The sequence below is a fragment of the Primulina eburnea genome, chromosome 1, assembly GCF_022965805.1.
Source record: "Primulina eburnea isolate SZY01 chromosome 1, ASM2296580v1, whole genome shotgun sequence".
NCBI classification, from domain to species: Eukaryota; Viridiplantae; Streptophyta; class Magnoliopsida; order Lamiales; family Gesneriaceae; genus Primulina; species Primulina eburnea.
In genome coordinates, this window is record NC_133101.1 from 59,486,411 (window position 1) to 59,500,697 (window position 14,287).

Here is a 14,287-nt window from a genome sequence, read left to right on the forward strand (position 1 = left end):
TATTAAAAGAAAATATAAAAGATATCATATGCCTCCTATCATTGAAAGTGTATCGATTATTTTTCATGTACAAAGGGATAATTTCGAAAATCGTGAAATTAAAGAATATTCAATCAGCTTGCATTTGAAATATCTCGATTTCAAATTCTTGTATTATTTTAATATATCTTTGGTAACTTAAATTGTAAGGTTTTTATTTTCGTCATATTATTGCTAATTTTACCGTCTATAGTTCAATAATTTGCAATTTTTTTAGTACTGACAAAACGGGTCGACGAAGCAAGTCAACCCATAACCTGCCGTAACATGTCGTTAGACCAGCCCAACTTTAGCATATCGGTATTTTATCTACCCAACCCACCTATTTATATGGCGGGGAGGGCTGATCCGGCGAGTCCAAACTATCTTGTCCACTCTATTGTTGTTTTTTTAATTTTAATCATTTTTCGTCGGAATGTTGACATGACATTAGATACATCAGCAATGTCTATCGTCATATCACCAATTTTGAGTGATGCATTATCCTTTCCAAGATTATGTCAGCACTCCAAGGAGAAAATACTACAATGATCATAAATCGACTGATAGCATGAAAAAAAATAAAAAACATTCAAGTCACAATACCAAAAATATAATTTTCCCTTAAATGGTCAATTCTAGTATAATCATAATCTTTAATAATATTACTAAAATCAACAAACAATACTTAAATGTGAAATTAAAGATAAAAAGTGGTAGTGGAATTTAAGAGAGACTTCCAAGAAAGAGATTTCATTTGCATGCCGTGAATGACTTCAATCTCACATAGTGCACAAAAAAAGGCATAGTCCAACGCAGCTCTCACTTGTCACTTCATCACAAAATTCCCCACCATTGTTTCCAACATTGCTCCAAACCACCACAAGTGACAATCTACAAGTCGTTGCCAAGTTGACAAATTTAGCCAAAACTATATATAGTTTTTCGATTTTTATTTAATTTATTGCGTAAAAAGTCGTCGAATTTCAAACCATATATGATTTCTCATCGAAGCACCAAAATATCATTCATATTTAACTTTTTGCATAGTCAAGTAAAAAAAAGTTTTCATGTCTAAGTACTCGTGGGATGATCGTTGAACACGTATCCGAAAAGAAAAGGTTGATCATTCACCATAAGCTAGGGAAAAAATTTGTGTTGGCTAATGGCTATGTAATATAACTTAACTCATGCATCAAAGTGCTTAAACTTTAAAAGTGAAGGTCTTAATTTGCAAATTCTCATAAGAGTAGTCTTAAATGTAACTGGAAAATTTTGACTTTTTCACTAAATTATCTTCTATGACGTATTTTTATATTTAATTTAACTACTCTCCAAGGCCCCATTTAGGTTTGAGGGATAAAGTAGGATTATATTATTTAACCTACTTTATCTCTCGTTTGGTACGCGTGATTATTTAACCTACCTCACCACCACTTCCCGTCGCCGCCCGCCGTCTCAACGACCGCCGCCGGCCGAAATTTCCGGCCGCAGCCCCCCCGCCGGCCGTTTCCGACGGACCATTTCTGGCCGGCCGCCGCCGCCATTGACGCCGCCGCGAAGGGGAAGGACAATTTCGTCTTTTCATCAAAAAATTCAAAATTATCCTACACTTAAAAATCTTACCAAACATAATATTATTTTACCCCATATTAATTCATTCTACCACAATCATTTTCTTTATCATTTACATACTAATCATTAGTTGGAAGCTACAAGTGTCATCAAACTTTTATAAATTAATTAATGCGTAATAATTAATTGCATAATTTACCCCTTAAATTCAGTGATATCTTTTGCAATGAAGGAAGTGGATATCATATGATTGCTAGGGAAAAAAGAGAAGGGCTAACCAGAAAAATATAATCATTAAGTTAAACACGCAGGTAATTATGAAACTTACAATGCAAGATTTGGTTGGGTTTGTCGATCGCTTCTTTATGTAAAAGGACTCTACCTTATTTTTTCTAAGGGACTTTCATCATATATCTAAAAAAATTCACTATGCCCAAATATTTATGTTATTGATAAATGTAGGTAAGCGATTGGTCAATGTCTATCAATATATAAACTAGATGCAAAATTTGATAGGAAAAAATCACATCAACATAATTATGTAAAATATGGATTCTTTATATATATATATATATATATATATATATATATATATATATATATATATATATATATATATATATGCACCAAATACACAAACCGAAAACAGATGTAAGTGTAAAGATTGTAGAATCCCGAAAGGATATAAACACAAAGCAAATTCAAGATTTCAAACTTCCAAATGTTTGGTAAGAACATAGAAGAAACATTAAGGAAAAGATGTAAAGTGTATTATGTTGTATATGATCTACACGCCTTTTATCTACCCTCGGACTTTACTAGTTGTGAGAAAACTCGGCTCATCGAAACACCGGAAAGATCATCCACGTTTGAATGTTCGAACTGGGTAGCATTAGCTCTGGAGTCGACCCGACTAAATTCACCAACCTCTGGGGACAACTGGCCAATAGCATTCGTACTGTTTTCCTCCGGATCATCTGGTATGACTGTTTCTTGAAGTTGGAGAGCATACTCAAGGTTCCACAAAATGTCTCCCATCGAGGGCCTATCGACTCCATAATCAGCCAAGCATTTCTCTGCCGTTTCCCCGAACTTTCTGAGGGAGTCGGGCTTTATTTTTCCGACAAGATTAGCATCTATTATTTGATCCAACTGTCCCTTTTTTTGCCACTTCATAGCCCATTCGGCCAAGTTAACCATTTCTCTAGGAAGAGATGGATCTATCACAGGCCTAGCGCAAAGAACTTCGAATAAAACAACCCCGAATGAGTAAACATCTGATTTTTCAGTCAGTTGCTGCCTTCTGAAATACTCAGGATCTAGGTAACCAAAACTACCTTTAACAGCGGTGCTGACATGAGTTTGATCGATCTCAGGCCCTGTCTTAGAAAGTCCAAAATCAGCCACCTTAGCCATGAAGTTCTCGTCAAGTAATATGTTTGCAGACTTAACATCACGATGAATAACAGCTTTCGCATATCCTGTGTGAAGATAGTGCATCCCTCTTGCTGATCCAATGCATATCTCGAGTCTCTCCTTCCAACTCAAGCTTGGAAGATCTGAACCATAGAGATGGCTTTTGAGAGTCCCGTTTTCCATGTACTCGTAAACAAGAATCATTTCATTCTTTTCGTCACAATAACCAATCAAGGACACCAAATGGCGGTGGCGGAATTGAGAAAGCATCTCAATCTCTGTTTGGAACTCTGCTAGGCCTTGCTGGGACCTGGGATTGCCTCGTTTCACGGCTATCTTAGTACCATCACTCAAAACACCCTTGTAAACCTTCCCAAATCCACCAATTCCAATCACCCAACTTTCATCAAAGTTCTTTGTCGCTTCTTGAACTGCAGCAAACGGGATACGATAGCTCAAGTTAGAACCGTTGCTAATAGTTGTTGCAGTTGAATATTTACTTCCCATAGTGAGTGAATTTCCCCCGTTAACCGATATAGGAACCCATGTTTTTGATTGGGCCAAACGTTCTTGTTTCCTCCTCCTATGCAAGAAAAGTAGAACACCGGCAAGTATCAAAACAAGCGCTGCCCCAACACACACCCCCACAATAACTCCTACATTCTTCTTGGATCTTGGAAATGAAGGGAAAATGGATGTCCCAGCTAGACTATCTTTCGAGTTGGCCAATTTCATAATCTCCAATCCATTGAGAAAGGCATCGGGGTAAGCACTAATAGGAGATGGGCCAACACTTACACTAATACTATTTTTAACAACCACCGTGGTAACAAAGTCCATATAATACGCATAGGCCAATCCTGGGGTTTTCAGACTTAATTGAAGATCTTGAGCAACGTTGAACGAATCAATATAAACATTAAATACGAGTTGATTAGCTGATGTGCTTACTATATCACAGAAATGCAACCTAACCAAGTATTGAAAGCCTGGATCCACCTTCAACGACCATGTGACATTGAAATTACCACGGGGATCATCTCCAGAATTCATCTTTGTGCAAGTTCCATACACGGTTTGTGGAGCAGAATCTGATGTCGCACCACCATTAGGATACGAAACTGACTGAATACTGGACACGCTAGTCGCCAGGTTGGGTTGCACCAAGAAACTTCTGTCAGGAACCCAAGTTCGGCCCAATGTATCATTCACTAACGACACGAACGGTCCGCCCATATTTAACCTCGCAACCGTCTCAAAAGACTCTGCCACCAGTCCACTAAATGCCCCCGAAGGATTGAAAAGAGCCGCATCGTCAGTGATAAGGGAATCTGGAACTGAAACGACTTCAAGGGCATTAATGTACGCAAAAGAATTAGTCGATGGGGAGAAGGTTAGTACAAGCTCTCCAGACGCCACATTCACCGAATATTCTTTGACGGTTGCATTCTTGGGGCTGAAATCACTAAGGAGTATGGTATTTTGGGAGAAAACAGAGAAACTAGCAGTATTCATATCATAATTCAGGTACACAAATGGATAAAAGTGCAGACGGATCCAGTGCCTCCCGCCCTGTTGAATCGAAAATGTATACTTGGAGGGTCCAGTAAAGATTCTTGCGGTACTAAACAGCTGGGCATCTTCAGATGGTGTGATAGAATTCAAATTGCTATCAGCCAAAATATCTTGTGGAGTTGTTAACAATCTTGAGGCTGATTTATCAGCCACATAAGTAAAATTACCAACAGTAACATCTCTTGATGATCCGCAGCTTATATAAAACTTATCAACAGGATTAAATCCTCTACAACAACATCCCAAATTCAAGATCAATAAAACCCAAATAAAATATCTCAAAATCCCACATGCCATCACAACAAGTCTGACAAATACAACCCCTTTGAGCTCAAACAATCAACAATAACTTATATATTTTTCATCAGGAAACGAATAAAATATCACACACCCGCAAAAGAAAACAGAGAAAGATTTTTTTTTTTTTTTTTATAAAAAAGATGGCACCTTTAGATCTGATCGAATGAGTTCCAAGAGAAAAAAATTTGAGAAATGCCCAGATTTTGTTGGACACGAAATAGACAAAAGGTAATGCCGGACAGCAAAAATCTAGCTCATCAGCAAACCATGGCAGACTGAATAGACATCGTCCAGCTATGCCTATATAGACTAGAAGTTTCCTCTCTTTTTCCCCTAAAAAAGACAACAGATTGGAATTATTGTTCGTATAAAATGCTAAAAAATGCTCATATAAAATTATTGTTCATATAAAATGCTAAAAAACAAAATGAAACCCGTCAGAAAAGGGGGTACAGTGGGAAAGCAAGCCAAATAATGAATATTATAATATGTGGCACTTGTAATATGGGAAATGGGTGTCAGGCTGGAGAGAGTTGACTTTTGGGGATGGGAAGATGAGATAGAAAAGTGCAGAGGTAAAAATCGTCAATGGAGTAGATTTAGGTTTGGGAAGATGAAAGAAGGTGGTGAGGCAACTGCACATTTACTAAGACTAATTAATATAATAACATAAGAAAATAAATTTATAATAAATTATAATTATATTATAAAATAGAAATATATATATATATATATATATATATAATATTAGTGTGGGTTTCTTTTGGGCCAAACTCCAATATCTTAATTCTTTATTCATTGAGTAATTTGTTTTATAAATTATAAAATAGAGAAAAATATATATTAATTTTAATAGACTTAAATAATAAACACGTTTTAGTTTCGTTCGCAAAAGATCAAGAATATGAACTACTATTCATTAAATGGTACAGTGATGCATTAATTTTTATTAATGGCTTGACTGGCAGGCATATCTTTATCTAGTTTACGTTAATTTATGATACAAATAATTTGTTGTCGCTTCTCGTCTCTCCTTCGTGGAAAGTTATCGTGTGAATATAAAAAAAATTTGTGACAAGTCAATTTTACGAGATAAATTTTTAATATGATTCGACTCGTTAAAATTATTACTTTTATGATAAAAATATAATTTTTCACTGCATGTATAAAATTATCTCATATATATATAAATCTATAAAATTATATCACATGAGACTTGCTCTTTTATAAAATGTTTGGAGTGAGTCTCATTTGAGACCGTCTCACGGATCTTAATCTGTGAGACGTGTCAAGCCTACCGATATTCACAATAAAAAGTAATACTTTTAGCATAAAAAGTAATATTTTTTTATGGATGACCCAAATAATAGATCTGTCTCACAAATACGACCTGTGAGATCAGACCGTATCACACAAGGTTTTGCTAAATGATAGAAACCTCTCACAAGTATGGATAACAATGGGTCGTCTTAATTATCATTTTTTATATTCATCCACGTCATAATCTTCATCCAATATTCAATTTCATCTTCATCTACATACTTGTCAGATTATTGAATATTCACACACTATCCAAATATCATATTTTCATATATAATTGCATTTTCTCAAATTTAAATTATTTAAAATAAATTATAAATATTTACTAAATTGTTCAGAACACTGAAAAAAAAATATATTAAAAAATAGCAAATTAAACATTCTTAAAAATCAATAAAATATTATAAACAATTTATCCTAACATCATTATTCAATAAAAATAACATAAACTCTATACTAATAATTTTTTTCATTCCAACCAACTAATATCATTTGCTGGAAAATCATATATATCTGTATACATATATTAATTTAATCGAGTATTTAGGTCGGTTATGCGTATGATTCTTGAGTGAGTCTCATGTGAGGCCGTCTCACGGATCTTAATCTGTAAAACGGGTCAACCCGACAGATATTCACAATAAAAAATAATACTCTTAGCATAAAAAATAATACTTTTTCATAGATGACCCAAATAAGATATACGTCTCACAGATACGACCCGTGAGATCGTCTCACACAAGTTTTTGTCATGATTCTTTAAGTTTGCCTCCATCTACTTAGTTGATTAATCATTTATTTATTCAGGTAAAAAATCTCTCTCATATCCTCATTTATTCAATATTCGGTTCAAATATCATATTCTCTGTCAAGTTCGAAGGAAATTATCATCCTTACTCACAAGTTGGTGTAAATGTATTCCTAATCTACGAACCATAACAACACAAATACTTTGGTATTAGTTAATCATATGTTTCAACTTGTGGCTATTTTTAAGTTTGACCAAATCAAATTTCTATCGTCGACTTTAAATGTTTATTTTAACTCACAATATTCAGCTCTGCTTAAATGAATGATTTGAAATTATGAAATTCAAATTCCTTGATTTACTCGATCTATAAAATTCGAGTATATTTCAAATCTATTTTGTATCAAATACTATGTAAATTTTCAATGATAATTAGGATGAATTTCAAGATAACTGTCATTCTTTTAATTCAATGTCTTCTCCCAAATCAAATCAAATCAATCTATCAATCACAATATAATATAAAGTATTAATTATGAAAAGTTTGGTTGAATAATTACGATATAATCCATGATATTAATCAATAAATTATCATATCGTGAAAACATGAAATTGACCAAATCATCAAAATCTTATAAAATAAAAATATATACCATAATCAAACCTTTTTTTAATTAATTAATGGTGTATTTTTCCTTGCACCTATATTAATTACTTGTGCGCTTTATATGTGTAGCAGCCACACGGGAATTATCTGCAAATTGACATCGACACTTATTAATGTCATATCATACTAGATTAATATTATGATAGATGAACCAATCCTTTTTTGGTATCGAAGCTCTATTACATATAAGTTGCCATATAATGTGACGTTCGCGTTTTGATGTGCAATATATTATATCGAAAAAAAATTGATTAGGTCTATTGTGAGACGATCTCACAAATTTTTATCTGAGAGACGGGTCAACCTTACTGATATTCACAATAAATGTACTAGTCTTAACATAAAAAATAATACTTTTTTCATGGATGACTCAAATAAGATATCAATCTCACAAAATATGATCCGTGAGTCCATCTCACGTAAGTTTTTGCCAAAAAAATATGTATAATATTTTCAAATTTTAAGATTTTACGAATTGAAATGTATGAATTATAGATAAGTATATATAAACATTTTTTGCTATGTTTTAATTTTGGAAAAAAGAAAATGTATGTTGTAGTTTTAAAAAATTATAAATGTATTAAAACAGGTTTGTATGTTGTAGTTTTAAAAAATTATAAATTTATTAAAACAGGTTTGTATGTTTTCTTATTAAATAATATTAATTTTCTAATTTAAGCAGGAAAAATTTGTAAAATAAAGTTGGTGTAACATTCAACAATATTAGAGATAGATTAACTAAAATTTGAATTACTCGAAACTTGCTAGGTTGAAAGCATTCTGCCTGTGGGATGGTTTCATCATGAGAAGATAATCAACACCTAATGAATTTGGCCAATATGGGACGAGGCCATATGAAGAATAAAAAAAGATGTGTCTTGCCCTAGTCTGATATACACGATAAGCCGCCAAAAACATATACAAAAAAATAAAATGAAATGAATTTTCGGATTTGAATATGTTAGCAAATCAGTCAACTTCCAGTTTGTCAGCATGTTCATAAGAAATTGATCTAAACAATGAATGATGAATATCAGGTTGGGATGTCATTTGAAACATTGTCAACAGAAGATGTTATTTTCCCGTATAAAATATATACAATCTTCTTGCAAATGTTGTTTACAAAATTATTTTCGTTGAATCGGGCAACAATTTGAACAAAACATTCATAACATCGTGTGGTACATTCTGAAATGTGAAGATCGATTCAAACCTCTAGACAATAGATTCTAGATAGTGGACTTCTACATGCTACTGAAATGCTCGAAATTTAGACTGCTTATATGTGAATTTGGGAAGCCTCGGACTGGATATATAACGACCATATTACTGTGCAAAACCAAACAATTGCAACCCATTTTTCCGGAAGCCATTGTGTAGCAAAATATACATTTCTTTCAAGTGAAATATACACACACATCATTTGCACTTTAAAGTTCAGCAACAAAAAAAATAATTCAACATGCTACAGAATTCTTATAAATCTCATTAATCATTCGTATATTTTTTCACATCATGGTTAAATCTCACTACACAAAAAAATGGATTCATGCATGACGAAATGTCAATTTACGTTATTTATTTCATCTTCTATATTGAGATCATAACACACATTATAAACAAATTGAAAATAATATTTATGGAATTTAACTTTTTTCTAAAAAGAGAAGAGAAAATTCTTTGGAATAACCAAATAACCCAAGCTCCGGCAATGAACATAAGGACAAGGGCGCATATATATATATATATATATATATATATATATATATATATATTTGACAAAAATAAATAATTTATTAAGAATAAGAGTCATTACAGTCTTCATGCAAAACATCAATACTAGAATCTAGCGGTAGATTCCAGATCATGGGACGAGCGTGGAAACAAGATAACCTAGCAAGGCATATATTTCTGATCTCGGATTCCATGTAATTTTCATTAATTCAGACCAATCGTCCCGACGAGATTCACTCAGGTGGTTTAATGGGTTCAATCTGGATCGTAGGTTACAATTTTTTAGGTTCACATATGACCCATTCCAGTCTTCCTCTTATTTTCTTGGGCTTTGTTTGGATCCCATTAACTCCATTTTTAAAAATATTTCAATTTATTTTAAACATTTTAATATGAAAAACTGTAAGTAGTTGCTTTACAATGTAGTTTTGGTTGCTTTTTCAAGAAAAGATCAAACACAAGAACAATATATCATAAGCAAAATACGTAAAAAAAAAAAAAAAATCGTTAACCAATACTCTAAAATGATATTATGATTAATGGTGTCAAAATCCGACACGACTCACCAACTCGATACTGTTCAACTTGAAAAAAATCAGGTTTGAGGTATTCGGGCTTGGGTCAGATCGGATTGGACTCGATAGCTGACCTGAAAAATTAGACTTTTAAATTTAAATCATATATACGAGGGAGATTTTATTATTATGTGTTTAAATTAAAATATTGGTATTATTTTTTGAATTTTTTTTTAAAATATTATAAAAAAATTCAAAATCAGGTTATACGGGTTGATCGAGTTGTTTCGGGTTCAGGTTCGGATTGAGAGTTTTCGAGTTAGCTCGGATTTAGATTGGACAATTTTTGAATAGTACTGTTGCTCAATCCGACTCGACCCACCCAATCTACCCGAATGGACGCCCCTAATTATGATTATATCAAGCGTTGACTGACTTATATAGCAGGTAGGTCAATAGTCCACTGCTGCCTGCTAAATGACGCGGTATTGTTTCCAACCACGATCGTTCGTCAGGCCCACAGGAAGTTGACTTTGTATCTAAGGTCAACAAATAATTAATTGCATAATTATAATTAATTACAGATATCATTAACTAGTTGCACCGCATTATTCGTAATTAAAACATGAAATGAGACACAAAACTTTGGCAGTATTTTCTTGATGGCAGAAAATTTTGAACATGTAGACGTCTTTCAATCGATGTTCACATAAATATTAGTTCGGATATGAAAACTCATCGAATGTATACCTTAAAAGCATAAATGACCAAAAACTTTGAACTTTAATTTTCCTAGTTATTCAACTCCTAAAACTATCAAAATTCTACACATCATGCCCCATTTCATTTCTTTGCATGAATAAATATTAACCCCCTCGGTATTCGAAAGGATTAATCTTTTATCCAATATTCAACTTGGGCATGGCCGCAGCTCCTCCCCTCATCTCCGTTCTCATTCTTTCCCTCTGCACATTATTCACGCTCACCATTGCCGACGGTACGTATCATATATCCACCTCAAAATATTTATTTACTAGTCCAATGGACTTGATATGGAATATCTTGGTTCTCAGTATTCGCAAGCATCGACTGTGGGTCGTCGGTTCCGTACACAGATGAAAACACGATCGTATGGAGTGGAGATGATGACTACATCAAGACCGGCGAGTCCCGCACGGTCCAATCTAACGGCTCGATATCGCATGTGATGAGCACACTTAGGGTCTTCACTGATCGGAAAAAGAATTGTTACAACATCGGAAACATCAAAATTGGGCGTATCCTGGTACGTGCTAGCTTTTATTATGGTAACTACGACGGGAAGTCGTCCGCTCCTTCGTTCGATCTTCAGTTCGATGGGAATCATTGGACTACTGTCAAGACCTCGAGCACGGAATATGTGACTCATGAAGTTATTTATGGCATGAGGAAGAACATTATTAGTGTATGTGTCGCTCAGACAAACGATGATGAGTTCCCATTTATATCTGCACTTGAAGTTCGAAGTTTGGACTCTTATATGTATCAATTTATAAATGGCACTTATCCTTTGTTTTTATTGAAAAGGGTTGCTTATGCTGCAAATTCTACGATAAGGTATTGTTTGTTGCAAAGATTTGATTTGGTTGTTTTAATACAATATTACTTTAAAGTGTTCTTTTCAGAAATGGTTTTGTACTTGAATATATTGATAAAAATTCATCTTTTCCATCCAAATTGAAAATAAAAAACAAGAATTAAGATTTATATATATATATTCTTGCTCTTGATAAGTTTACTTATGCTGTGACTAATTTACCGCTGATTTCTTGTTCAAAAACTACATACATAGATTCAAGAACGACCGGTACGACAGAATATGGACTCCGGAATCAGGTGGATTAGGAGACACAAAATTATTTGGCAACAGTGTGATCAGCAATCCAGGATGGTTGGATAATCCTCCACCTGTAGTACTCAGGAATGCTGTCGCACCCATTGATCCCAATGCAACCCTTGTATTAGACATGGGATTTCCTCCTGTTGTTTCTTCTGTGTACATAAACTGGTTCTTCTCCGAGGTTACTCAGCTTCAACCAGGCCAGAACCGAACCTTCAGAATCCATTTGAACGAGTCCGATATCTCGGATCCAATATCTCCCATTTTTGGTAATTTTACGCAGGTTTATGCTAGTAACTACACGACCTCTCCGAATTCTAAGGTTTCTCTGGTGCCTACAAATTACTCGACACTTCCTCCACTCATCAATGCCATGGAAGTGTATCTGATAGGAGAGATGACCACCAATGGAACCAATGTTGTCGACAGTGAGCAATTTTTTTTAAAATTATTTTACTTCGGAAAATACGCTCCTCTTCAAGTGAATTTTTGAGATTGTGACATTCATTTACTCTTGCTTGTTTCTGATTTAGTGATTGGTTTAACTTCCTTACAAAAGTCGTTCGACATTTTACAAAGCTGGAGTGGCGATCCATGTCTTCCATCTTCTTATCCTTGGGATTGGGTCAATTGCAGCAGTGGCTCTGTTCCACGAGTGACAGCCCTGTAAGTATATTGTTTTCTTTTTCTTGAAAATCCATGCTATCTCAAGTAGTTGATAACTGAAAATATTAATGACTTGGGCAGGTTTCTTGGTAGCTTTGGTCTCTCAGGGTTGCTTCCTAATTTTAGTTCCATGGATCGTCTCGAAACTATGTGAGCTTTCATCGACAAATCTCGACATACGAAGTATATATATATAGTCATAATTTTGGTAGAGAAACCAACGCCAAATGGATTTAGATCCTCTAACGTGTTTAAAACACAGCATCTGGTGATGTGCATTTTTTACACGAGATGATCACGCGATCATCTTGTGGACATCACATCATATAAGGTAAATTTAAAAAGTTGTCAGATTAAACGAGATGATCATGTGATCATCTCGTGTAAAAAGTGCACAACAATTGGTAGAGGATCCAAATCCATGCCAAATGTGAAAAATGAAACGGCCGATCGATTGCTAAACGTTTATGAACATGCATCATGTTTTTTGAGAATACATATCGTTTCTGCATTCTATGAAATCTTGTAGAAAATTTTCTGGTTTGCAGCGATCTTCAAAACAACAGCTTGACAGGGCCTATTCCCGCTTTTCTTGGAACATTCCCTAACCTCAAAGAATTGTGAGTTACTTGAAAACAATTAAACATAGGTCCTTATTCGTTCACTGAACATGAAGGAAATAAATTTTTGTTCTTCTGTTTTCAGGAATTTAGCAAATAACAAGTTCGACGGATCCATACCACCTTCACTTTCACAGAAAAAGGGTCTAAATTTAGTGTAAGTTTAGTTCTTCAGTTCTGATGACTGTTCCTTAGGACGATTTTGATCTTGTTTATATGTCTATCTCACACACATTTTGTGGAATATTAGAAAAAGAGACAAATACCAACCTGCGACCATGACGGTGGTTCTAAGTGTTTAGTGTCATGTTCTATATCATGTTTCATGTTGCTTATTTGCCTAAATTTGCAGAGTGGTTGGGAATTCTGGCTTGTGTCAATCAGGCAAGGTTTGCCCTACTTCGGGTTCAAACAGTTGGAGACAGGGATACAACAGTTTACCAATTATTCTTAGCATCGCCATTCTGTCCCTCATCTGCATTATGGATACAAGATTATGTTAGCAATTTTTTAAAATATTACTTGATTTTCCTTCTTCTAAACATCGTGGATTATACTACATTTTTCATTAATCCTTTTTCCTTCAAAAGGTGAAATTCGATCACTTTTTCATTATAAACTTTGGGAAAGGTGTATGATATACTTACTGGTACAGAATTCTTTTGTTGCTGAAGTTTTTTGGAGAGGAAAATCATTGTATTATAGGTTGCTTGAAAGGGGAAAAAACAGATTTGAGAATAAGCATAGAAAATGTAATTTACTCTAGTTATTTATGTTTGAAGTTTGTTTGTTTTTTTCCCTGAGTCACAAAATGAAGCAAATCTAAAATGCAGCATGGAATCGGATAAACCTCGTATCAATCGCATTACAATGTTAAATATTTTGATGATTGCGAGGAACTGGTTCTATCTCTGGTCAAGTGGGGAGAATTGTTCCCCTTCTTCGATATCTGGTGTATTAGCTTTCGACTTATAATGATATGACAATCCATTTAACGCATCGAGTCAACAAATGTAGGCTGATGTTTGTCAAAAGCTCCAGCAGAATATAAGCGTTTTCACGTATACAAGAAGCTCTATAAATACAACTCTCTCTTTTGTTTTGAAATCATTTTTTTTCGAGTTTTCTATCTAGTATTTGAGTGTTTAATTCTATAATATTTGTGATGTGTTTGTTCTCCTGTATTAAGAGAGCGTGTCTTCTCTTTAGAAACACAGTGAGTGAGTTGTACGTCACAAATTATTATAGTGAAAT

General features: G+C 34.1%; 2 protein-coding genes across 3 annotated transcripts; one reads left to right on the forward strand and one right to left on the reverse strand.

The window, feature by feature from the left end:
* Positions 1–2,257: 2,257 nt before the first annotated feature.
* LOC140835268 (receptor-like protein kinase HERK 1) lies at positions 2,258–5,515 on the reverse strand. Its single transcript, XM_073200758.1, has one exon. It carries the CDS (start codon positions 4,879–4,881, stop codon positions 2,392–2,394), a length of 2,490 nt encoding a protein of 829 aa, XP_073056859.1. The 5' UTR covers positions 4,882–5,515; the 3' UTR covers positions 2,258–2,391.
* A 5,104-nt stretch (positions 5,516–10,619) lies between these two features.
* LOC140835274 (probable LRR receptor-like serine/threonine-protein kinase At1g51820) lies at positions 10,620–13,828 on the forward strand. 2 transcript variants are annotated; one of them, XM_073200771.1, is made up of 8 exons: positions 10,620–10,865; positions 10,942–11,464; positions 11,700–12,175; positions 12,281–12,413; positions 12,495–12,563; positions 12,962–13,033; positions 13,119–13,190; positions 13,418–13,828. In XM_073200771.1, the coding sequence occupies exons 1-8, from the start codon at positions 10,790–10,792 to the stop codon at positions 13,485–13,487; spliced, it is 1,491 nt and encodes a 496-aa protein (XP_073056872.1). In that variant the 5' UTR covers positions 10,620–10,789; the 3' UTR covers positions 13,488–13,828. The 2 variants fall into 2 exon arrangements, with proteins under 2 accessions (XP_073056872.1, XP_073056865.1); XM_073200764.1 differs by having other exon boundaries at positions 10,621–10,865; positions 13,386–13,828.
* Positions 13,829–14,287: the final 459 nt, after the last annotated feature.

Excerpts from the sequence above, each read along its gene's own strand:
- LOC140835268 (XM_073200758.1), bottom strand. The coding sequence starts at position 4,881 with ATGGCATGTGGGATTTTGAGATATTTTATTTGGGTTTTATTGATCTTG.
- LOC140835274 (XM_073200764.1), top strand. The coding sequence starts at position 10,790 with ATGGCCGCAGCTCCTCCCCTCATCTCCGTTCTCATTCTTTCCCTCTGC. Across the intron at positions 10,866-10,941 it reads CACGCTCACCATTGCCGACG|TATTCGCAAGCATCGACTGT; the intron begins GTACGTATCATA and ends CTTGGTTCTCAG. Across the intron at positions 11,465-11,699 it reads GCTGCAAATTCTACGATAAG|ATTCAAGAACGACCGGTACG; the intron begins GTATTGTTTGTT and ends CTACATACATAG.